The following is a 24,049-nucleotide window of genomic DNA, read 5'->3' as shown; positions in this document are numbered from 1 at the left end:
GTCATCTACACCCCCCTACCATCCCTGCCCTAGTATTGTCATATACACCTCTACCCTAGTGCTGTCATCTACACCCCTACCACCCCCTGCCCTAGTGCTGTCATCTACACACCCCTACCATCCCTGCCCTAGTATTGTCATATACACCTCTACCCTAGTGCTGTCATCTACACCCCTACCACCCCCTGCCCTAGTGCTGTCATCTACACCCCTACCACCCCCTGCCCTAGTGCTGTCATATAGACCCCTACCACCCCTTGCCCTAGTGCTGTCATCTACACCTCTACCACCCCCTGCCCTACTGCTGTCACCTACACCCCTACCACCCCCTGCCCTAGTGCTGTCATATAGACCCATACCATCTCTTGCCCTAGTGCTTTTTCATATACAACCCCTACCATTACCAACTCCTATGCTAAAGTGTTGCATGTGACTATATTAAATAAAGTGTATTTTCTCAATATGTAAAAAAAAAAAAAAGTCAACTAATTTACTTCAAACTTTCAGGGCTTTGTATAAACTCACAATCTGTGCTACACTGTCATATGTTAACCATTTCAAACGTATAAATCTTACAATGATAGTAACCATGGCAACAGACATCTGGCCCTGTAGTGGCACTTTATTACTTGAAGGATGAAGGAAGAGTTGCATATTTATGAACATAGCTCATGCTTTTTACAAGTGTTATTATTTTAGGATGGTAAATTATTTTGTTAACACATTCAGTTCATACTTTTTTGTTACTAGCCCCACACGCTAAGTCGCTAGCTTACTGAGTGTCAGCAGTGGCACAGTTGGCCTAGTCACTCACATCACACACACTGTGTCTGTCTGGGGCTGGGGGGCCTGGGGCCAAAGGCGGCTACTCACTCACCTGGCGACGACGATCTGCCTCCCGCGACTGCTCACTCAGCTCTGCTGCCTGCTGCGAAGTCCCTAGTGACAGGCAGCAGGCAGATATGCTCCACCTCTGCCGTGCTCCGCCTCCGCCTCCTTCCCTCAGTGACACAGCACTTAATGATTGGAGATAAAAATGTATATCCTCCAATCATTCTGTGATGCTGTGCCGCGTGTGCTGCTGAGCATGGACTGGCCTCTATCCTCTCCCCTGCCTGCAAAAAAATTGCGGGGGGAAAAAGGCGCCAAAAAAAAAAAAAAAGGCGCCAAAAAAAAAAAAATTATTGGGAGGAAAAAAAAAAAATTAAAAAAAATGATATTTTTTTTTTCACCTTTGCGGGGCCCCCCTGACTGCGGAGACCGATGCGGTTGCCTTGACCGCCTTGCCCAAAGGCCGGCCTTGCGTAATAGCAGCGGTAGTGAAAAAGCAGCGTTATGAAGCTTTTTCACTCATAACGCAAAACTTGTAATCTAGCTGATTGTAAATTAGAATTGAAAAGTTTTATAACTTGGCACATGCATTTTTAAAAGCCCTGGCTAATGTATATACACACACATACATTTATGTTATGAAGAAGTAATTAGCTATCTCTTTAAGTGTGTAAAACAGTATTTCATCTTTCTAATAAAGTGTGGTCATATGAATATGGATACTGCATTTCTGCATAGAGAGTGTTCTATTTTTAATTGACATTGGTGAGTTTTGCACAATATTAGGAGATATTGCAGGTGACTGTTTATAGGGTACTTTGGTATCTGTATTTTAAACTATAGTTTCACTTTAGTCTTCTGTGAATGTCAAGAAGACACACCCACTTGACACTTATAACAAACTATAAAACAGCTAAAAGAATCAGAAGGCAGACTTCTTAGGACAATGGATCATCTTCATGAGTGGCGTAACATTTTTATTCAGAAGATTTCTCAGATTAAGCCATCAGTTGAATGGAGTCTAGAGATAGATAATAACATAAGTCCCCCAGTAAATAGATGGAAACACTTTATTCAGAGTCATGCATTTGGGAGGTGAGTGTTAGCATTAGCATACAGATTTCTTGTTTTGTAAAGTTAACTTTATAGAACTGTTATGCAAAGATAAAGACATAGTTTACAGTTAAATGATAGTATAGTATACATTTGTTGTTTATTTATTTTGACAGGAATTGTGCAGTAATACACATGCAACTATCAATTTTATGAAACATTCCTCTACTAAGTACAGTATATAGTTGTTATTATTTAAGACAGTAAATTTGTTCTATGTGAATAGTAATATTAGTATAGTTAGACAATATATAAATGAATGCCTGTCTACTGTAGCTCCCGATTCAATAACTTCTGCAGAAGAAGAATATTGTATGTTATATACAAATATTTGCAAAAATCACAATACATTGTGACTGAACCTATCAACGCTATTTTCTATTGCTGATAGATGGCATTTCTGTATACTAAATGGTGAAAGCATAGTGACAGTCATATGAAAAAGCTGCCCACCCCCACAAATTAGAATGTCTACTTATATATCCCTATTTAATCCTGTTCTTTACACAGGTTTTACTGTAGGTACAATCACAAACACAGCTGGTCATCATTAAACGTTGTTGTTGTGTTCATTATGAAGCTGAATAATAATGGAGGATACGTAAAGCAAGGCATGGTGAAGATGAGACAGTTGGGACAGAGATGTTATAAGTGTAATTATCAACACATTTTTGAGAAACCTCAGTTCTCTTGGAATGTTACAAATAACATCCTAGAGAATCTAATAATTTATATACGACAATACTGCTACCATGAAAGAGATGTTCCTAAGCTGTTTGATGTGCATGATGGTCAGACTAGTCACGGACCTCACAAAAGCTCACACTGTGAGGCATGTAAAATGGGCATAAGTCATATGCATAGCGTCATCCCTACCAGTCAATATCACAGCAATAAAAGACAACAAAGTCAGGTCAACATTGAGATATCAAATGGTGACAAAGAAGATGATAGTTATGGCAACAAAAAAATTATCAACAACAGACTGATGGTCCCTGAACATATGGAGGAGGGGGGCAAATGTTGTAAATACTTTTGTTGTTTCTTTATATTTGTGATTTACTTATTAGTTTGTTTTTATTATTTACATCTGAAGCTGTAAAGAATTTCCTTTCTTATAATAAGTTTGAGACTATAAATTGCATTTAATGTGATCTATGTGTATCTTACAAATTTACGGGTTGATCACAATCCTTTAGAAAAAAAATTCAAATGATTTATCTACAGAAATCCCTACAGACTTTAATGGTGTTTTTTCTGATGAAATCATTAGATATGTTTTTCTAAAGGAATATAGTTTACCCCTTACTGTTTTCTCTGAGGCATTTTTCATTTCAACAAACTAGAAAGTAAGGTTTTTTGTGTGTTTTTACATGTGATCATACAGCTTCTATGGGTTACACTTTATTCTAAAGCAAGCATGGTGTTTTTGAATGGTTGTGCATGGCGCATGCCGAGCAAATGTGCACATGTGGCTGATAACTGCTAACTTTAAGTAGAAGCATTCTTGGTAATAAAAATACATGTAAAATTGTGTATATTTAAAATTAAAAAATGTATTCATGCACATTTTTTTAAACCATTATGTCCCTTTAATAAATAAAATATTTTAAGAGCACAGGAGAAGAGAATTATGTTATAGAACTACCCCTCAGAATTCCCTGCCCACCTAGTTGGGGTCTCAATGGATTTTTGCTGTGCAAAGCCATAAAACCCATTGTAAATCCTTGCAAAACCGGACTTTTTTGATGCATTGGAATGACCTTGAATTTGAATACCATACAAAAACCTGTGAAAAGTGCATTGTTCTTCTAATGGAGTGAAATAAATCCTCTGCTATGTACCAGTTCATCATTATCTTTAAGAAGTTGTTCAGAGTGTACAGTTTGGAGGTAAATGGGTTAATGAGCCATGAATCAGTGCTTATTTTATTAATACAAGATATTATGCAGCAACAGAATAATGAGTAAGGCCAAAACTGTACACTGGGTAGGGATGGACTGGGAAGGTTAGCACTGGCAATAGGCCAAAGGTTTTGCTTAAGTTTCGTTTCCTGAATTGAAACCAGTGAAACGAAACTAATGCACTTGTGTGCTTCTTATTATAGGATTTGTACTACACACCATCCCACAGGGGTGTAAGGGACAGCTGAACTTATAACTTACTGTGTTTCCTTTTTATTCATATATTATCTTATGAGAATTGGTTTAAAGCTAACATTCCTTCAGCTACTAACACCTGTGCCATCCTTGTTTAACAGACAGGAATATGAGCCTATATGTTTAAACTACACATGGGTCTGCCTTTATAAGTCACACATCTGAATGTAGTGGATATATATATATATATATATATATATATATATATATATATATATATATATATATATATATGCATTATTTATACGTATTTATACAAATTAGGCATGGGAACAATGTATTGAAATTAGTATGAAATAATTATATTTGTCAGACATTGCATAGGTGTGTACTTAATAAATTAGGCAAATCAAGGACACATCGCAAGCAATATTGAAAAACAATAATTACAAAGCAGCACTTAGGAAACAAGCTTTCAAAATAGTTTGTGTAACTTGTCTTTTTAATAGTTTTCTCTTGTGCATGTGGTAAACTTAACTATTAGCTTTAAAGTTAAATACTATGTGCAAAATGCATATTTTACATTCCTATGTTCTTTACAAATAAAATAATGTACATTTTTATTATTAAATATATATATGGATCTGATACTGCTCATGTAAAATACATATCTTGACCTATATATCTATAGGAACAGATAGTCAGGTATAGGTATATAGGTATAAACATGTGCAATTTGCATAAAATAAGTTATACACATTAATATATTAGTACAAATCTTTAAAAATAGAAATTAAACTTACATGGCTGAAGTTTCATAAAAAATGACATGGGGCTGAATATCTGGAGATTCTGCAGTTATATAAACATTTCTCTTGTAATGCCAGTAACAGCATCAACTTTTTACAATGCCTCCACTGTTTTCCCTGGTATGACTTGGTTCTATGGCTATCTTTACCTTCACCTTCTGCTTTTCGCACTCATGGAACAAGTTCTTAATGCGCCTTATAAATTAATTCTGCCAATATAGCTTATTTCCTGACATGGCTTTGCTTGGGCACTAGTATGCAAATTGTGTGCTTCCTATCCTCCACCATCTATAGATCCAGATCCTGGCCTCTTCTATAACTTGGGATGGGTCACTTGCATTATCTATTGCCTCACCCCTAGACAGCACAAGGTCATACCCACCCATTACTCCCTATACCGCATTCATCCTATCTTCTAATTAACTAGCCATATATCAGTAACACCTTTAATTTACACAAAACCTATTTTGATTGACCTCTACCCCACTGCCTATGCCTCCCTGCCTAAATAATAATAATATAAAAAACTATCTGACCTAACTATCTATAAAATAAACATGTGCTCATCAATTACAAGTGACACAAATAACACTATCAAAAAAGCCACAGAAAAAAATAAAATAAAAACATCACACATAAAATATAGGATAAAAAGAAACACGGGGAATAAAGGAGATTTTGTTTGGGAAAAGGAGGGAGGGATATTATGAGGGTGAAAGGCACTGGAAATGGTGATAAGGCTTCTTCATGGGTAAATGACCAGGAGTGCCATCAAATATAGAGGGGAAGGTACACAGTAAAGGATGCCTGTAAAAAAAATACAGTAGAATTGAAAATATGTTATGCTAAGGTTAAAAAAAAAAAAAGGCAGAAATGAAGGGATAAATGGTTTTAGAACAGGGGTAGGGAAGAGGTTACATGGAAGGGCTTAATAAAGGGTGGGTTGAAATTAGTTAAATATGCAAAGTACTACAGGGAGTGCAGAATTATTAGGCAAATTAGTATTTTGACCACATCATCCTCTTTATGCATGTTGCCTTACTCCAAGCTGTATAGGCTCGAAAGCCTACTACCAATTAAGCATATTAAGTGATGTGCATCTCTGTAATGAGAAGGGGTGTGGTCTAATGACATCAACACCCTATATCAGGTGTGCATAATTATTAGGCAACTTCCTTTCCTTTGGCAAAATGGGTCAAAAGAAGGACTTGACAGACTCAGAAAAGTCAAAAATAGTGAGATATCTTGCAGAGGGATGCAGCACTCTTAAAATTGCAAAGCTTCTGAAGCGTGATCATCGAACAATCAAGCGTTTCATTCAAAATAGTCAACAGGGTCGCAAGAAGCGTGTGGAAAAACCAAGGCGCAAAATAACTGCCCATGAACTGAGAAAAGTCAAGCGTGCAGCTGCCAAGATGCCACTTGCCACCAGTTTGGCCATATTTCAGAGCTGCAACATCACTGGGAGTGCCCAAAAGCACAAGGTGTGCAATACTCAGAGACATGGCCAAGGTAAGAAAGGCTGAAAGACGACCACCACTGAACAAGACACACAAGCTGAAACGTCAAGACTGGGCCAAGAAATATCTCAAGACTGATTTTTCTAAGGTTTTATGGACTGATGAAATGAGAGTGAGTCTTGATGGGCCAGATGGATGGGCCCGTGGCTGGATTGGTAAAGGGCAGAGAGCTCCAGTCCGACTCAGACGCCAGCAAGGTGGAGGTGGAGTACTGGTTTGGGCTGGTATCATCAAAGATGAGCTTGTGGGGCCTTTTCGGGTTGAGGATGGCGTCAAGCTCAACTCCCAGTCCTACTGCCAGTTTCTGGAAGACACCTTCTTCAAGCAGTGGTACAGGAAGAAGTCTGCATCCTTCAAGAAAAACATGATTTTCATGCAGGACAATGCTCCATCACACGCGTCCAAGTACTCCACAGCGTGGCTGGCAAGAAAGGGTATAAAAGAAGAAAATCTAATGACATGGCCTCCTTGTTCACCTGATCTGAACCCCATTGAGAATCTGTGGGTCCATCATCAAATGTGAGATTTACAAGGAGGGAAAACAGTACACCTCTCTGAACAGTGTCTGGGAGGCTGTGGTTGCTGCTGCACGCAATGTTGATGGTGAACAGATCAAAACACTGATAGAATCCATGGATGGCAGGCTTTTGAGTGTCCTTGCAAAGAAAGGTGGCTATATTGGTCACTGATTTTTTTTTTTTTTTGAATGTCAGAAATGTATTATTTGTGAATGTTGAGATGTTATATTGGTTTCACTGGTAAAAATAAATAATTGAAATGGGTATATATTTGTTTTTTGTTAAGTTGCCTAATAATTATGCACAGTAATAGTCACCTGCACACACAGATATCCCCCTAAAATAGCTAAAACTAAAAACAAACTAAAAACTACTTCCAAAAATATTCAGCTTTGATATTAATGAGTTTTTTTGGGTTCATTGAGAACATGGTTGTTGTTCAATAATAAAATTAATCCTCAAAAATACAACTTGCCTAATAATTCTGCACTCCCTGTAGTCCTAAAGCCCGTGTACATGGGCCATTTTTTGCAGGACAGTGGTTCCACCCCCTGCTCTCTCTCTATCCCCCCTCTATTTTGCTCTCTCTGCCCCCCTCTCTTCTGCTCTCTCTCTCCCCCTCTATTTTGCTCTCTCTCTCCCCCTCTATTTTGCACTCTCTCTCCCCCTCTATTTTGTGCTCTCCCCCCTCTCTTTTGCGCTCTCTCCCTCTCTCTTTTGCTCTCTCTCCCCCTCTTTTTTTTGCTGTCCCTCCCTCTCTTTTGCTGTCTCTCTCCCTCTCTTTTGCTCTCTCTATCCCCCCTATTTTGCTCTCTATATCCCCCTTTCTTTTTCTCTCTCACCCCTCTGTTTTGCTGTCTCTCTCCCCCTCTTTTGCTCTCTCTCCCCATTCTTTTGCTCTCTCTCCCCTTTCTTTTGATCTCTTTCCCCCTCTCTTTTACTGTCTCTCTCCCCCCTCTCTTTTGCTCTATATCTCCCCCTCTCTTTTGCTCTCTCTAACCCCCTCTTTTACTCTCTATCTCCTCCTTTTTTTTGCTCTCTTCCCCCTCTCTTTTGCTGTCTCTCTCCCTCTCTTTTGCTCTCTCTATCCCCCCTCTTTTGCTCTCTCTCTCCCCCCTCTCTTTTGCTCTCTCTCTCCCCATCTCTTTTGCTCTCTCTCTCCCCCTTTCTTTTGCTCTCTCTTTCCCCCTCTCTTTTGCTCTCTCTCTCCCACTATTTTGCTCTCTCTATCCCCCATCTTTTGCACTCTCTCACCCTCTCTCTTTTGCTTTCTCTATCCCCCCTCTTTTGCTCTCTCTCTCCCCCCTTTCTTTTTTCTCTACCCCCCTCTGTTTTTCTGTCTCTCTCTCCCTCTTTTGCTCTCTCTTCCCTTTCTTTTGATCTCTTTCCCCCCTCTCTTTGCTGTTTCTCTCCCTCTCTTTTGCTGTCTCTCTCCCCCTCTCTTTTGCTCTATATCTCCCCCTCTCTTTTGCTCTCTCTAACCCCGTCTTTCACTCTCTCCCCCCCTTTTTTCGCTCTCTCCCCTCTCTCTTTTGCTGTCTCTCTCTCTCTTTTGCTCTCTCTATCCCCCCTCTTTTGCTCTCTCTTTCCCCCCTCTTTTACTCTCTCTATCCTCCCTCTTTTACTCTCTCTCTCCCCCCTCTCTTTTGCTCTCTCTCTCCCCCCTCTCTTTTCACTATCTCTATCCCCCCTCTTTTGCACTCTCTATCCCCCATCTTTTGCTCTCTCTATCCCCCCTCTTTTGCTCTGTCTATCCCCCCTCTTTTGCTCTCTCTATCCCCCTCTTTTTCTCTCTCCCCCCTTCTTTTGCTCTCTCCCCCCTCTCTTTTGCTCTCTCCCCCTCTTTTGCTCTCTCTCTCCCCTTTCTTTTGCTCTCTTTCCCCCTCTCTTTTGCCATTTCTCTCCCTCTCTTTTGCTGTCTCTCTCCCCCTCTCTTTTGCTCTCTCTCTCCCCTTCTCTTTTGCTCTCTCTCTCCCCTCTCTTTTGCTCTCTCTCTTGCCCCCCTCTTTTTGCGCTCTCTCTCCCCTCTATATTACACTCTCCCCCTTCTATTTTGCTCTCTCTCTCCCTTCTCTTTTGCTCTCTCTCCCCCCTCTCTTTTGCGCTCTTTCTCCTCTCTTTTGTTCTCTCTTCCCCCTCTCTTTTGCTGTCTCTCTCCCTCTATTTTGCTCTCTATATCTCCCCTCTTTTGCTCCCCCTCCCCCTCTCTTTTGCTGTCTCTCTCCCTCTCTTTTGCTCTCCCTATCCCCCTCTTTTGCTCTCTCTATCTCCCCTCTTTTGCTCTCTCTCTATCCCCCCTCTTTTGAACTCTTTCTTTCAAGGCCGCCCGGCCCCGCCCACGTCACTCCCCCCCCCGCCCTGTCGACCCCAGAAGATTCCAGGAGGTTAGTCTGCTGAAAGCCAGGTGTGTTTGTCCTGGCGCAGTCTCTACTGCGCATGACAGCTTCAGACAAACACACTTAGCCTTTTATATTATAGGATGTGAGTGCAGCTGTGTGGGGTGTAGGTATGCTATGCAGGGCAGTTTCTAGAGAATCTGGCTCCCAGGGCAAAATTCCAAAATGTGTCCCCCTCACAGATTCTAAAGTCCCCCTCCTAGACCTTGCATGTCACTCTGTAATTTAGAGGCCAGCTCCAAGCTGCAGTGCACTACTGGGATCTAGCTGAACACATCTGGTGAGCAAATGACAAGGGACAAATGTGTGTTGCGGCCAACCACCAGTTAGCTCCTAGTAGTGCATTGCTGCTGCTAAGGATATGTACATATGCTTTTCAACAATGGATACCAAGAGAACAAGAATAATAGCATTGTCTTAAAACAATTTGGTGTATCCTGAATTATGAACGTTTAATTTTGACTTTCCTATCCCTTTAAATATGTCCTTTTTCTACTACAATGTTTTTTCCAAATATATTGATATTATCTAAAAATATATTTTTATATTTTACTAATTACTATTATATTTATACTTTTCTTATAGCTATGCATATTTATTTGTTTAATGCATATCGATCCATTTAAATTCTTACCCAAAATGTATCTACAAAACTTCCAATAGACTTTAAAGTTGAACTTTGCAGAAAAGTCATCAGGTAAGATTTTCTAAAGGATTGCAATATGTCCCTGGGTGTATTTATAACATATTTAGGGGTCTATTATAATTATTTAGAAAAGTTATAACAATTTTTTTTTTACAAAATTCACTATTAAAGTCTATGAGATTTTTGCACATAAATAATTTGATAAAGAACTGTAATAGCTGTTTATTTTTCAAATATACTATACACACAGGCAGTAATAGACAGAGACATGCACACATAGACAGAGATATGCACTCACAGACAATATTAGACTGAGACATGCACTCATAGACAGTAATAGACAGAGACATGCACTCACAGGCAGTAACGGACAGAGATATGCACACACAGACAGTAATAGACAGCGACAAACGCTCAGAGACAGTAATAGACAGAGACGCACCTCACAGACAGTAATAGACAGAGACATGCACTCACAGACAGTAATAGACAGAGACGTGCACACACAGAAAGTAAAGGACAGAGACGTGCACACACAGACAGTAAAGGACAGAGACGTGCACACACAGACAGTAATAGATAGAGACATGCACTCACAGAAAGTCAGAGACAGAGACATTCACATACAGGCAGTAATAGACAGAGACATGCACACACAGGCAGTAACAGACAGAGACATGCACACACAGACAGTAATAAACAAAGACATTCACACACAGACAGTAATAGACAGAGACATTCACACACAGACAATAATAAACAAAGACATTCACACACAGACAGTAATAGACAGAGACATGCACACACAGGCAGTAATAGACAGAGACATGCACACACAGACAGGGATAGATAGGCATAAACACACACACACTAAGGCAGTAATAGACAGAGACGTACACACACAGGCAGTAATAGACAGAGACATGCACACACAGGCAGTAATAGACAGAGACATCACACACAGGCAGAGATAGATAGGCATACACACGCAGGGCAGGGATAGATTGGCATTCACACACTTAGGCAGATAAAAGCAGACACACACACAGGCAGGGGATAGATAGGCAAACACACACTCAAAACAGTAATAGCAGACACAAGCACTCACATGTGAGTTTGTGAAAACTTGCCATTGTCATTATGGAGTTAATGACACATAAAAACACCCATCACTATTAAGCATTTGTAAACAATAACGGCTAGATTTAGAGTTTTGTCGGTAACGACCCGCGTAGCTAACGCTGGCTTTTTTCTGGCCGCACCTTTAAAATAACTCTGGTATTGAGAGTCCACAGAATGGCTGCGTTAGGCTCCAAAAAGGGAGGCGTAGTAGGCATATTTAACCGCCACTCCAACTCTCGATACCAGAGTTGCTTACGGACGCGGCCAGCCTCAAAAACCGTGCTCGTGCACGATTCCCCCATAGGAAACAATGGGGCTGTTTTGAGCTGAAAAAAACCTAACACCTTGCAAAAAAACCGCGTTCAGCTCCTAACGCAGCCCCATTGTTTTCTATGGGGAAACACTTCCTACGTCTGCACCTAACACCCTAACATGTACCCCGAGTCTAAACACCCCTAACCTTACACTTATTAACCTCTAATCTGCCGCCCCCGCTATCGCTGACCCCTGCATATTATTTTTAACCCCTAATCTGCCGCTCCGGTAAACCGCCGCTACTTACATTATCCCTATGGTACCCCTAATCTGCTGCCCTAACACCGCCGACCCCTATGTTATATTTATTAACCCTAATCTGCCCCCCACACACGTCGCCTCAACCTGCCTACACTTATTAAACCCCTAATCTGCCGACCGGACCGCACCGCTATTATAATAAAGTTATTAACCCCTAATCCGCCTCACTAACCCTACTAATAAATAGTATTAACCCCTAATCTGCCCTCCCTAACATCGCCGACACCTAACTTCAAACATTAACCCCTAATCTGCCGACTGGAGCTCCACCGCTATTCTAATAAAGTATTAACCCCTAAAGCTAAGTCTAACCCTAACACTAACACCCCCCTAAATTAAATATAATTTAAATCTAACGAAATTAATTAACTCTATTAAATAAATTATTCTATTTAAAGCTAAATACTTACCTGTAAAATAAACCCTAATATAGCTACAATATAACGAATAATTACATTGTAGCTATGTTAGGATTAATATTTATTTTACAGGCAACTTTGTAATTATTTTAACCAGGTACAATAGCTATTAAATAGTTAAGAACTATTTAATAGCTACCTAGTTAAAATAATAACAAAATTACCTGTAAAATAAATCCTAACCTAAGTTACAATTAAACCTAACACTACACTACATTAAATTAAATTAAAATAAAATACCTACAATTATCTACAATTAAACCTAACACTACACTATCAATAAATTAATTAAATACAATTCCTACAAATAAATACAATGAAATAAACTAAATACAAAAAATAAAAAAATATTTACAAACATTAGAAATATATTACAACAATTTTAAACTAATTACACCTACTCTAAGCCCCCTAATAAAATAACAAAGCCCCCCAAAATAAAAAAATTCCTACCCTATTCTAAATTACTAAAGTTCAAAGCTCTTTTACCTTACCAGCCCTGAACAGGGCCCTTTGCGGGGGGCATGCCCCAAGAAGTTCAGCTCTTTTGACCTGTAAAAAAAAAACATACAATACCCCCCCCCCAACATTACAACCCACCACCCAATAGCCCTAATCTAACCCAAACCCCCCTTAAAATAAACCTAACACTAAACCCTGAAGATCTCCCCTACTTGAGTCGGTCTTCACCCAGCCGAGCCAAATTCTTCATCCAAGCGGAGCAAGAAGAGGTCCTCCATCCGGTAGAAGTCTTCATCCAAGCGGTGCAGAAGAGGTCTTCCATCCAATTGAAGTCTTCATCCAAGCGGCATCTTCTATCGTCATCCATCCGGAGCGGAGCGGCAGCATCCTGAAGACCTCCGACGCGGAACATCAATCCTGGCCGATGGACTGAATGACGAATGACGGTTCCTTTAAATGATGTCATCCAAGATGGCGTCCCTCGAATTCCGTTTGGCTGATAGGATTCTATCAGCCAATCGGAATTAAGGTAGAATCAGCCAATCAGATGCTGCCGCTCCGCTCCGGATGGATGACGATAGAAGATGCCGCTTGGATGAAGACTTCAATCGGATGGAAGACCTCTTCTGCACCGCTTGGATGAAGACTTCTACCGGATGGAGGACCTCTTCTTGCTCCGCTTGGATGAAGAATTTGGCTCTGCTGGGTGAAGACGACTCAAGGTAGGGAGATCTTCAGGGGTTTAGTGTTAGGTTTATTTAAGGGGGGTTTGGGTTAGATTAGGGGTATGTGGGTGGTGGGTTGTAATGTTGGGGGGGGGTATTGTATGTTTTTTTTTACAGGCAAAAGAGCTGAACTTCTTGGGGCATGCCCCGCAAAGGGCCCTGTTCAGGGCTGGTAAGGTAAAAGAGCTTTGAACTTTAGTAATTTAGAATAGGGTAGGGCATTTTTTTATTTTGGGGGGCTTTGTTATTTTATTAGGGGGCTTAGAGTAGGTGTAATTAGTTTAAAATTGTTGTAATATATTTCTAATGTTTGTAAATATTTTTTTATTTTTTGTAACTTAGTTCTTTTTTATTTTTTGTACTTTAGTTAGTTTATTTCATTGTATTTATTTTGTAGGAATTGTATTTAATTAATTTATTGATAGTGTAGTGTTAGGTTAATTGTAGATAATTGTAGGTATTTTATTTAATTAATTTAATGATAGTGTAGTGTTAGGTTTAATTGTAACTTAGGTTAGGATTTATTTTACAGGTAATTTTGTTATTATTTTAACTAGGTAGCTATTAAATAGTTCTTAACTATTTAATAGCTATTGTACCTGGTTAAAATAATTACAAAGTTGCCTGTAAAATAAATATTAATCCTAACATAGCTACAATGTAATTATTCGTTATATTGTAGCTATATTAGGGTTTATTTTACAGGTAAGTATTTAGCTTTAAATAGGAATAATTTATTTAATAAGAGTTAATTAATTTCGTTAGATTTAAATTATATTTAACTTAGGGGGGTGTTAGTGTTAGGGTTAGACTTAGCTTTAGGGGGTTAATACATTTATTAGAATAGCGGTGAGCTCCAGTCGGCAGATTAGGGGTTAATAATTGAAGTTAGGTGTCGGCGATGTTAGGGAGGGCAGATTAGGGGTTAATACTATTTATTATAGGGTTAGTGAGGCGGATTATGGGTTAATAACTTTATTATAGTAGCGGTGCGGTCCGCTCGGCAGATTAGGGGTTAATAAGTGTAGGCAGGTGGAGGCGACGTTGAGGGGGGCAGATTAGGGGTTAATAAAATATAATATAGGGGTCGGCGGTGTTAGGGGCAGCAGATTAGGGGTACATAGCTATAATGTAGGTGGCGGCTCTTTGCGGTCGGCAGATTAGGGGTTAATTATTGTAGGTAGCTGGCTGCGACGTTGTGGGGGGCAGGTTAGGGGTTAATAAATATAATATAGGGGTCGGCGGTGTTAGGGGCAGCAGATTAGGGGTACATAAGTATAACGTAGGTGGCGGTCGGCAGATTAGGGGTTAAAAAATTTTAATCGAGTGTCGGCGATGTGGGGGGGCCTCGGTTTAGGGGTACATAGGTAGTTTATGGGTGTTAGTGTACTTTAGGGCACAGTAGTTAAGAGCTTTATGAACCGGCGTTAGCCCAGAAAGCTCTTAACTACTGACTTTTTTCTGCGGCTGGAGTTTTGTCGTTAGATTTCTAACGCTCACTTCAGACACGACTCTAAATACCGGAGTTAGAAAGATCCCATTGAAAAGATAGGATACACAATTGACGTAAGGGGATCTGCGGTATGTAAAAGTCGCGGCTGAAAAGTGAGCGTTAGACCCTTTTTTGAATGACTCCAAATACCGGCGGTAGCCTAAAACCAGCGTTAGGAGCCTCTAACGCTGGTTTTCACGGCTACCGCCAAACTCCAAATCTAGGCCTAAGTAAATAAATACAAAAAAAAAAAAGACATTAAGTCAAAAAGATTTTTATTTTTATTCAACAGTCCTTAAAGGGACACTGAACCCCAAAAATGTATTTTGTGATTCAGATAAAGCATGCAATTTTAAGCAACTTTCTAATTTACTCCTATTATCAATTTTTCTTCATTCTCTTGCTATCTTTATATGAAAAAGAAGGCATCTAAGCTTTTTCTTGGTTCAGTATTCTGGACAGCAGTTTTTGATTGGTGGATGAATTTATTCAGCAATCAGCAAGGACAACCTAGGTTGTTCACCAAAAATGGGCCGGCATCTAAACTTACATTCTTGCATTTCAAATAAAGATACCAAGAGAATAAAGAATATATGATAATAGGAGTAAATTAGAAAGTTGCTTAAAATTTCATGATCTATCTGAATCACAAAAGAAAAAATTTGGGTTCAGTGTCCCTTTAACAGAAAACCTGTCCCTTAGTATGTGGAAACCCAATTTTTATAAAGCACCTTTTCTTTCATGTAATTAGCAAGAGTCCATGAGCTAGTGACGTATGGGATATACATTCCTACCAGGAGGGGCAAAGTTTCCCAAACCTCAAAATGCCTATAAATACACCCCTCACCACACCCACAAATCAGTTTTACAAACTTTGCCTCCTATGGAGGTGGTGAAGTAAGTTTGTGCTAGATTCTACGTTGATATGCGCTCTGCAGCAGGTTGGAGCCCGGTTTTCCTCTCAGCGTGCAGTGAATGTCAGAGGGATGTGAGGAGAGTATTGCCTATTTGAATACAATGATCTCCTTCTACGGGGTCTATTTCATAGGTTCTCTGTTATCGGTCGTAGAGATTCATCTCTTACCTCCCTTTTCAGATCGACGATATACTGTTATATATACCATTACCTCTACTGATTTTCGTTTCAGTACTGGTTTGGCTTTCTACAACTTGTAGATGAGTGTCCTGGGGTAAGTAAGTCTTATTTTCTGTGACACTCTAAGCTATGGTTGGGCACTTTTTTATAAAGTTCTAAATATATGTATTCAAACATTTATTTGCCTTGACTCAGGATGTTTAACGTTCCTTATTTCAGACAGTCAGTTTCATATTTGGGATAATGCATATGAATCAATTTTTTTCTTACCTTAAAATTTGACTTTTTTCCCTGTGGGCTGTTAGGCTCGCGGGGGCTGAAAATGCTTCATTTTATTTGCGTCATTCTGGCGCGGACTTTTTTGGCGCAAAAATTTTTTTTTTCTTTTTTGTTTCCGGCGTCATACGTGTCGCCGGAAGTTGCGTCATTTTTTGACGTTTTTTTTGCGCCAAAAGTGTCGGCGTTCCGGATGTGGCGTCATTTTTTGGTGCCAAAAGCATTTAGGCGCCAAATAATGTGGGTGTCTTTTTTGGCGCTAATAAAAATATGGGCGTCACTATTGTCTCCACATTATTTAAGTCTTATTATTTATTGCTTTCTGGTTGCTAGAAGCTTGTTCACTGACATTTTTTTCCCCATTCCTGAAACTGTCATTTAAGGAATTTGATCAATTTTGCTTTATATTTGTTTTTTTCTATATACATATTGCAAGATGTCCCACGGTTAACACTGAGTCAGAAGATACTTCTGGAAAATCGCTGCCTGGTGCTGGATCTACCAAAGCTAAGTGTATCTGCTGTAAACTTATGGTATCTGTTCCTCCAGCTGTTGTTTGTACTGATTGTCATGACAAACTTGTTAATGCAGATAATATTTCCCTTTAGTACTGTTACATAACCTGGTTGCTGTTCCGTCAACATCTAATGCTCATGAGTGTTCCTGATAACATAAGAGATTTTTGTTTCTAAATCCATTAAGAAGGCTATGTCTGTTATTCTCCTTCTAGTAAACGTACAAAGTCCTTTTTAAAACTTCTCATTTTCAGATGAATTTTTAAAGTGAACATCATCATTCTGATTCTGATATTGGTTCTTCTGGTTTCAGAGGATTCTGTCTCAGAGGTTGATGCTGATAAATCTTCATATTTATTTAAAATGGAATTTTATTCGTTCTTTACTTAAAGAAGTCCTAATTGCATTAGAAATAGAGGATTCTAGTCCTCTTGATGCTAAATCTAAACGTTTAGATAAGGTTTTTAAATCTCCTGTAGTTATTCCAGAAGTTTTTTCCTGTCCCTGATGCTATTTCCTGAAGTAATTTCCAGGGAATGGAAATAATTTGGGGTAATTCATTTACTCCTTCTAAACGTTTTAAGCAATTATAGCCTGTGCCATCTGACAGATTAGAGTTTTGGGACAAAATCCCTAAGGTTGGATGGGGCTGTCTCTACTCTTGCTAGCGTACTCTGATTCCTACGGCAGATGGTACTTCCTTTAAAGGATCCTTTAGATAGGAAAATTGATCCTTTCTAAGGAAAAGCTTACTTGTGTTCAGGTAATCTTCTTAGACCCTTGGCTATGTCTTTAGCGGATGTTGCTGCAGCTTCAACTTTCTGGTTAGAAGCTTTAGGCGAAACAAGTAACAGATCATAATTCTCATAGCATTATTAATCTTCTTCAAACATGCTATAATTTTATTTGTGATGCCATCTTTGATATCATTAGAGTTGATGTCAGGTATATGTCTCTAGCTATTTTAGCTAGAAGAGCTTTATGGCTTAAAACTTGGAATGCTGATAGGTCTTCTAAGTCAACTTTGCTTTCCCTTTCTTTCCAGGGTAATAAATTATTTGGTTCTCAGTTGGATTCTAATTATCTCAACTGTTAACTGAGGGGAAAGGGAACTTTTTACCACAGGATTAAAAAATCTAAAGGTAAATTTAGGGTCTAAAAATCGTTTTCGTTCCTTTCGTCACAATAAGGAGCAAAAGCCTGATCCTTCACCCACAGGGAGCGGTGGTCAGTTTGGAAACCATCGTCCAGTCTGGAATAAATCCAAGCCTTTTTAGAAAACCAAAGTCAGCTCCTCAAGTCCCACATGAAGGTGCGGCCCTCATTCCAGCTCAGCTGGTAGGGGGCAGATTACGTTTTTTCAAAGAAATTTGGATCATTCCGTTCACAATCTTTGGATTCCAGAACATTGTTTCAGAAGGGGTACAGAATTGGCTTCAAGATAAGGCCATCCTGCAAAGAGATTTTTTCTTTCGCCGTGTCCCAGTAAACCCAGCGAAGGCTCAAGCATTTCTGAATTGGTGTTTCAGATCTAGAGTTGGCTGGAGTAATTATGCCAGTTCCAGTTCTGGAACAGGGGCTGGGGTTTTATTCAAATCTCTTCATTGTACCAAAGAAGGAGAATTCCTTCAGACCAGTTCTGAATCTAAAAATATTGAATCGTTATGAAAGGATACCAACATTCAAAATGGTAACTGTAAGGACTATCCTGCCTTTTGTTCAGCAAGGGGCATATATGTCTACAATAGATTTACAGGATGCATATCTGCATATTCCGATTCATCCAGATCACTATCAGTTTCTGAGATTCTCTTTCCTAGACAAGCATTACCCAGTTTGTGGCTCTACCCGTTTGGCTTAGCAAAACAGCTCCAAGAATTTTTACAAAGGTTCTCGGTGCCCTTCTGGTCTGTAATCAGAGAACAGGGTATTGTGGTATTTCCTTATTTGGGACGATATCGTTGTACTTGCTCAGTCTTCACATTTAGCAGAATCTCATACGAATCAGACTTGTGTGTTGTTTCTTCAAGATCATGGTTGGAAGGATCAATTTACCAAAAAGGTTAATTGATTCCTCAGACAAGGGTAACCTTTTTAGGTTTCCAGATAGATTCAGTGTCCATGACTCTGTCTTTGACAGACAAGAGACGTCTAAAATTGATATCAGCTTGTCGAAACCTTCAGTCACAATCATTCCCTTCTGTAGCCTTATGCATGGAAATTCTAGGTCTTATGACTGCTGCATCGACGCGATCCCCTTTGCTCGTTTTCACATGCGACCTCTTCAGCTCTGTATGCTGAACCAGTGGTGCAGGGATTACACAAAGATATCTCAATTAATATCTTTAAAACCGATTGTTTGACTCTCTGACGTGGTGGACAGATCACCATCGTTTAGTTCAGGGGGCTTCTTTTGTTCTTCCGACCTGGACTGTAATTTCAACAGATGCAAGTCTTACAGGTTGGGGAGCTGTGTGGGGGGTCTCTGACAGCACAAGGGGTTTGGGAATCTCAGGAGGGTGAGATTACCGATCAATATTTTGGAACTCTGTGCAATTTTCCAGAGCCCTTCAGTCATGGCCTCTTCTAAAGGTGAGAATCGTTCATTTGTTTTCAGACAGACAATGTTCACACTGTGGCATACATCAATCATCAAGGAGGGACTCACAGTCCGCGGCTATGAAAGAAGTATCTCGAATTCTGGTATGGGCGAATCCAGCTCCTGTCTAGTTTCTGCCGGTTCATATCCCAGGTATAGACAATTGGGAAGCGGATTATCTCAGTCGCCAAACGTTACATCCGGGCGAATGGTCTCTTCACGCAGAGGTATTTCTTCAGATTGTTCAAATGTGGGGACTTCCAGGAAATAAGGATCTGATGGCCTCTCATCTAAACAAGAAACTTCCCAGGTATCTGTCCAGATCCAGGGATCCCTCAAGCGGAAGCAGTGGATGCATTGTCACTTCCTTGGAAGTATCATCCTGCCTATATCTTTCCGCCTCTAGTTCTTCTTCCAAGAGTAATCTCCAAGATTCTGAAGGAATGCTCGTTTGTTCTGCTGGTAGCTCCAGCATGGCCTCACAGGTTTTGGTATGCGGATCTTGTCCGGATGGCCTCTTGCCAGCCGTGGACTCTTCCGTTAAGACCAGACCTTCTGTCGCAAGGTCCTTTTTTACATCAGGATCTCAAATCCTTAAATTTAAAGGTGTGGAGATTGAACGCTTGATTCTTAGTCAAAGAGGTTTCTCTGACTCTGTGATTAATACTATGTTACAGGCTCGTAAATCCGTATCTAGGGAGATATATTATAGAGTCTGGAAGACTTATATTTCTTGGTGTCTTTCTCATCATTTTTCCTAGCATTCTTTTAGAATTCTGAGAATTTTACAGTTTCTTCAGGATGGTTTGGATAAAGGTTTGTCTGCATGTTCCTTGAAAGGACAAATCTCTGCTCTTTCTGTTCTTTTTCACAGAAAGATTGCTAATCTTCCTGACATTCATTGTTTTGTACAAGCTTTGGTTCGTATAAAACCTGTCATTAAGTCAATTTCTCCTCCTTGGAGTTTGAATTTGGTTCTGGGGGCTCTTCAAGCTCCTCCGTTTGAACCTATGCATTCATTGGACGTTAAATTACTTTCTTGGAAAGTTTTGTTCCTTTTGGCCATCTCTTCTGCCAGAAGAGTTTCTGAATTATCTGCTCTTTCTTGTGAGTCTCCTTTTCTGATTTTTCACCAGGATAAGGCGGTGTTGCGAACTTCTTTTAAATTTTTACCTAAGGTTGTGAATTCTAACAACATTAGTAGAGAAATTGTGGTTCCTTCATTATGTCCTAATCCTAAGAATTCTAAGGAGAAATCATTGTATTCTTTGGATGTAGTTAGAGCTTTGAAATATTATGTTGAAGCTACTAAGAATTTCAGAAAGACTTCTAGTCTATTTGTTATCTTTTCCGGTTCTAGGAAAGGTCAGAAGGCCTCTGCCATTTCTTTGGCATCTTGGTTGAAATCTTTAATTCATCATGCTTATGTCAAGTCGGGTAAAACTCCGCCTCAAAGGATTACAGCTCATTCTACTAGGTCAGTTTCTACTTCCTGGGCGTTTAGGAATGAAGCTTCGGTTGATCAGATTTGCAAAGCAGCAACTTGGTCTTCTTTGCATACTTTTACTAAATTCTACCATTTTGATGTGTTTTCTTCTTCTGAAGCTGTTTTTGGTAGAAAAGTACTTCAGGCAGCTGTTTCAGTTTGAATCTTCTGCTTATATTTTCAGTTTTTTTCTTTATAAGATTTAAACTTTATTTTTGGGTGTGGATTTTTTTCAGCGGAATTGGCTGTCTTTATTTTATCCCTCCCTCTCTAGTGACTCTTGCGTGGAAGATCCACATCTTGGGTAGTCATTATCCCATACGTCACTAGCTCATGGACTCTTGCTAATTACATGAAAGAAAACATAATTTATGTAAGAACTTACCTGATAAATTCATTTCTTTCATATTAGCAAGAGTCCATGAGGCCCACCCCTTTTTTGTGGTGGTTATGATTTTTTTGTATAAAGCACAATTATTAGAATTCCTTATATTTATGCTTCGCACTTTTTTCTTATCACCCCACTTCTTGGCTATTCGTTAAACTGATTTGTGGGTGTGGTGAGGGGTGTATTTATAGGCATTTTGAGGTTTGGGAAACTTTGCCCCTCCTGGTAGGAATGTATATCCCATACGTCACTAGCTCATGGACTCTTGCTAATATGAAAGAAATGAATTTATCAGGTAAGTTCTTACATAAATTATGTTTTTAATTAGCTCAGTAAAACTAAAAAATATGTACATATCATTATGTAAAGACCATGAATAATTTGTCATATGCATAAAACATCACCTCTTTAGTGACACAGATCAGTGAGATAGGAGATTGCTTTCCTCAGGGTGATTCCTCTTCTTTTTACTTAAATTTTTAGCTATAAGTAGTTATCCGGTCTTAACACGCCCCTTTTGTTAACTTGTTGCTCCATTAGTATGATTGACATCCAATGCAGCCAATTAACATAACAGCTTCCTTTCAAATATATATATATATATATATATATATATATATAATGTATATGCTTGTGATCTGTATATTTTAACCTTTGCTACACCAGTAGTTTATCAAGCAAGCACTGCCACTTTAACAAAACAAACAAAAAAACATTATTTTTTTTTTTAAAGTGCTCCCCACTGCTCCCTAATGCGCATCGGGCCACTGCCCGATCTGCCCACCCCTAGAAACGGCCCTGATGCTATGTCTGCGTGTTTATGTACACATAGACCTGACAAATGAACATATGTGACAAATAAGTGATATATATGTATGTAGACAAAGATTTAATGCTAAGCATGCACAGAAAAACCTACACAGTAATTTACTTTTAAAGGGGCAGGAAACTTACATGCTAATGTTATAGAATTCTGCACATAGTGCAGAATTATAAGACATTAGCGTACCGGCACATTTATACTTTCAATTATTTCAGAGAAATTGTATGTAAAAACCTAATTTTACCAGAACACTGCTCCTTGCTCTACTGAGCGGATCTGATTTTTACACAGTGCATCGCGGCAACACTGTGCGCCCGGACGCGCCATTAAAATGAATGTAGCTCTCTCCCGCTACTAGACCAGAACGGGAGCGAGCTACATTCATTTTAATGGCGCGACCGGGCACACGGTGTTGCCGCGATGCGGTGTGTAAAAACCAGACCCGCTCAATAGAGCAAGAAGCGGTGTTCTGGTAAAATAAGGTATTACATACAATTTCTCTGAAATAATTGAAAGTATAAATGTGCCGGTAAGCTGTTATATAATTCTGCACTATGTGCAGAATTATATAACATTAGCATGTAAGTTTACTGCCCCTTTAAGCTTTTGTGTCTAACCTGCTAAAGTTGGTCACAGCACTTGGGGTAGTGTTGCTAAGCAACATTAGAGTTGATCCTAATCCTGAAAGCAAATCTAATGTTTCTCAGCAGAAAAGTACCATTAAAGTCTACGGAAATGTATGTAGATAAATCATTAGCTACATTTTTCTAATGGATTGTGAAATTGAAAAAAAAAAGAATCTAAAAAACCCCCAGTTATTTTTGAGCATCTGGAAGTGGTCACTACACTCTGATGACTCACAAGCAGTACAGTATGTTGTTGCACTTTTTGGCTAACCATAGTATGATCTTAATATGTTACGAAGTGTTTCCATTTTAGTTGCTACATTTTTGTGAAGCGATTTCTTGAGATTTAGATCAGTTACTTTCATTAGCCACCAATCAGCAAGCGCTACCTAGGTGCTGAACCAAAAATGGGCCGGCTCCTAATCTTACATTCATGCTTTTTTCAAATAAAGATACCAAGAGAACGAAGAAAAATTGATAATAGGAGTAAATTAGAAAGTTGCATAAAATTGCATGCTCTATCTAAATCATGAAAGAAAAATGAATGCATTTCAGTTTTACATAGAAGCATTTTTGTCATATGCATGTATTAGCAAAAATTAATCTAATAAAAGCTGTAGCTGTTTCAAAAGTGTATTTAAGTATACACAGTGCACCAGCATTTAAACACAGCACTTTCTTATAGAGCCTAATGTGCTTGCACCATCTTATAAGGATTCTGTTTATTAATTGCGGACATTATACATCCCACACTTGCGCTCTCTGCACCTGCAGTATGTAAAATGCTGGTGCACTGAAAATATCTAGCTATGCTACACATGCATGTGCAGACAAAAATGTTAACACTAAAACAGTGAGAACTTTTACTACTAGTATTTTTGCTAATACATGTATATTGGAAATATGCTTCCAATTCACAGTCCGTCACAAATTTTCTCTATCAGCCACTAAATTTAGTCAAGATAGGGTTTATATTTTTACTATATTCTCTAATTCTGTAGGGAGAAATGCAGATGTTGCAGTCCATTTCACGTAAAACTATAAAATATATTTCATTATTTGACCTAAGACCATTTCTAACCAACAATGACACAGGCTAAAGAGTAGTTTGATGTAATGTAAACATGTTGTTGAGTGATCACTTAAAGGGATATGAAACCCAAAAATTTTCAATTGTGATTCAGACAGAACAGACCATTTTAAAAAAAGTTTCCAGCTTACTTCTATTTTCAAATTTGCTTCGTTCCCATGATATTCTGTGTTGAAGAGATAACTAAAGAATCCAAGAAAGTGGCAGCATAAACAGTAATTTATTTAGCACAACAAAACAGCAGACAACGTTTCCGGAACAACTCCCTTAGTCATGCAATCTAACACATTAATTGATTTCATCCTTAAAGGAACACTGAACCCAAATTTTTTCTTTTGTGATTCAGATAGAGCATGCAATTTTAAGCAACTTTCTCATTTAATCCTATTATCAATTTTTCTTCGTTCTCTTGCTATCTTTAT

The 24,049-nt window shown here is 39.1% G+C and overlaps 1 protein-coding gene across 1 annotated transcript in view; it reads left to right on the top strand.

Moving 5' to 3' along the window:
• Positions 1-1,802: 1,802 nt before the first annotated feature.
• The window catches only part of LOC128656393 (uncharacterized), a 173,071-nt gene continuing 150,824 nt past the window's right edge, over positions 1,803-24,049 (top strand). The window contains exon 1 of the mRNA XM_053710270.1: positions 1,803-1,926. Coding sequence (XP_053566245.1) covers positions 1,914-1,926 — 13 coding nt within the window. The 5' untranslated portion in view covers positions 1,803-1,913. The remainder of the gene's footprint in view (positions 1,927-24,049) is intronic.

This window comes from Bombina bombina, chromosome 4 (genome assembly GCF_027579735.1).
Source record: "Bombina bombina isolate aBomBom1 chromosome 4, aBomBom1.pri, whole genome shotgun sequence".
NCBI classification, from domain to species: Eukaryota; Metazoa; Chordata; class Amphibia; order Anura; family Bombinatoridae; genus Bombina; species Bombina bombina.
The sequence above is the reverse complement of the archived record's forward strand: the minus strand, read 5'-3'. Positions and strand labels throughout refer to the sequence as shown.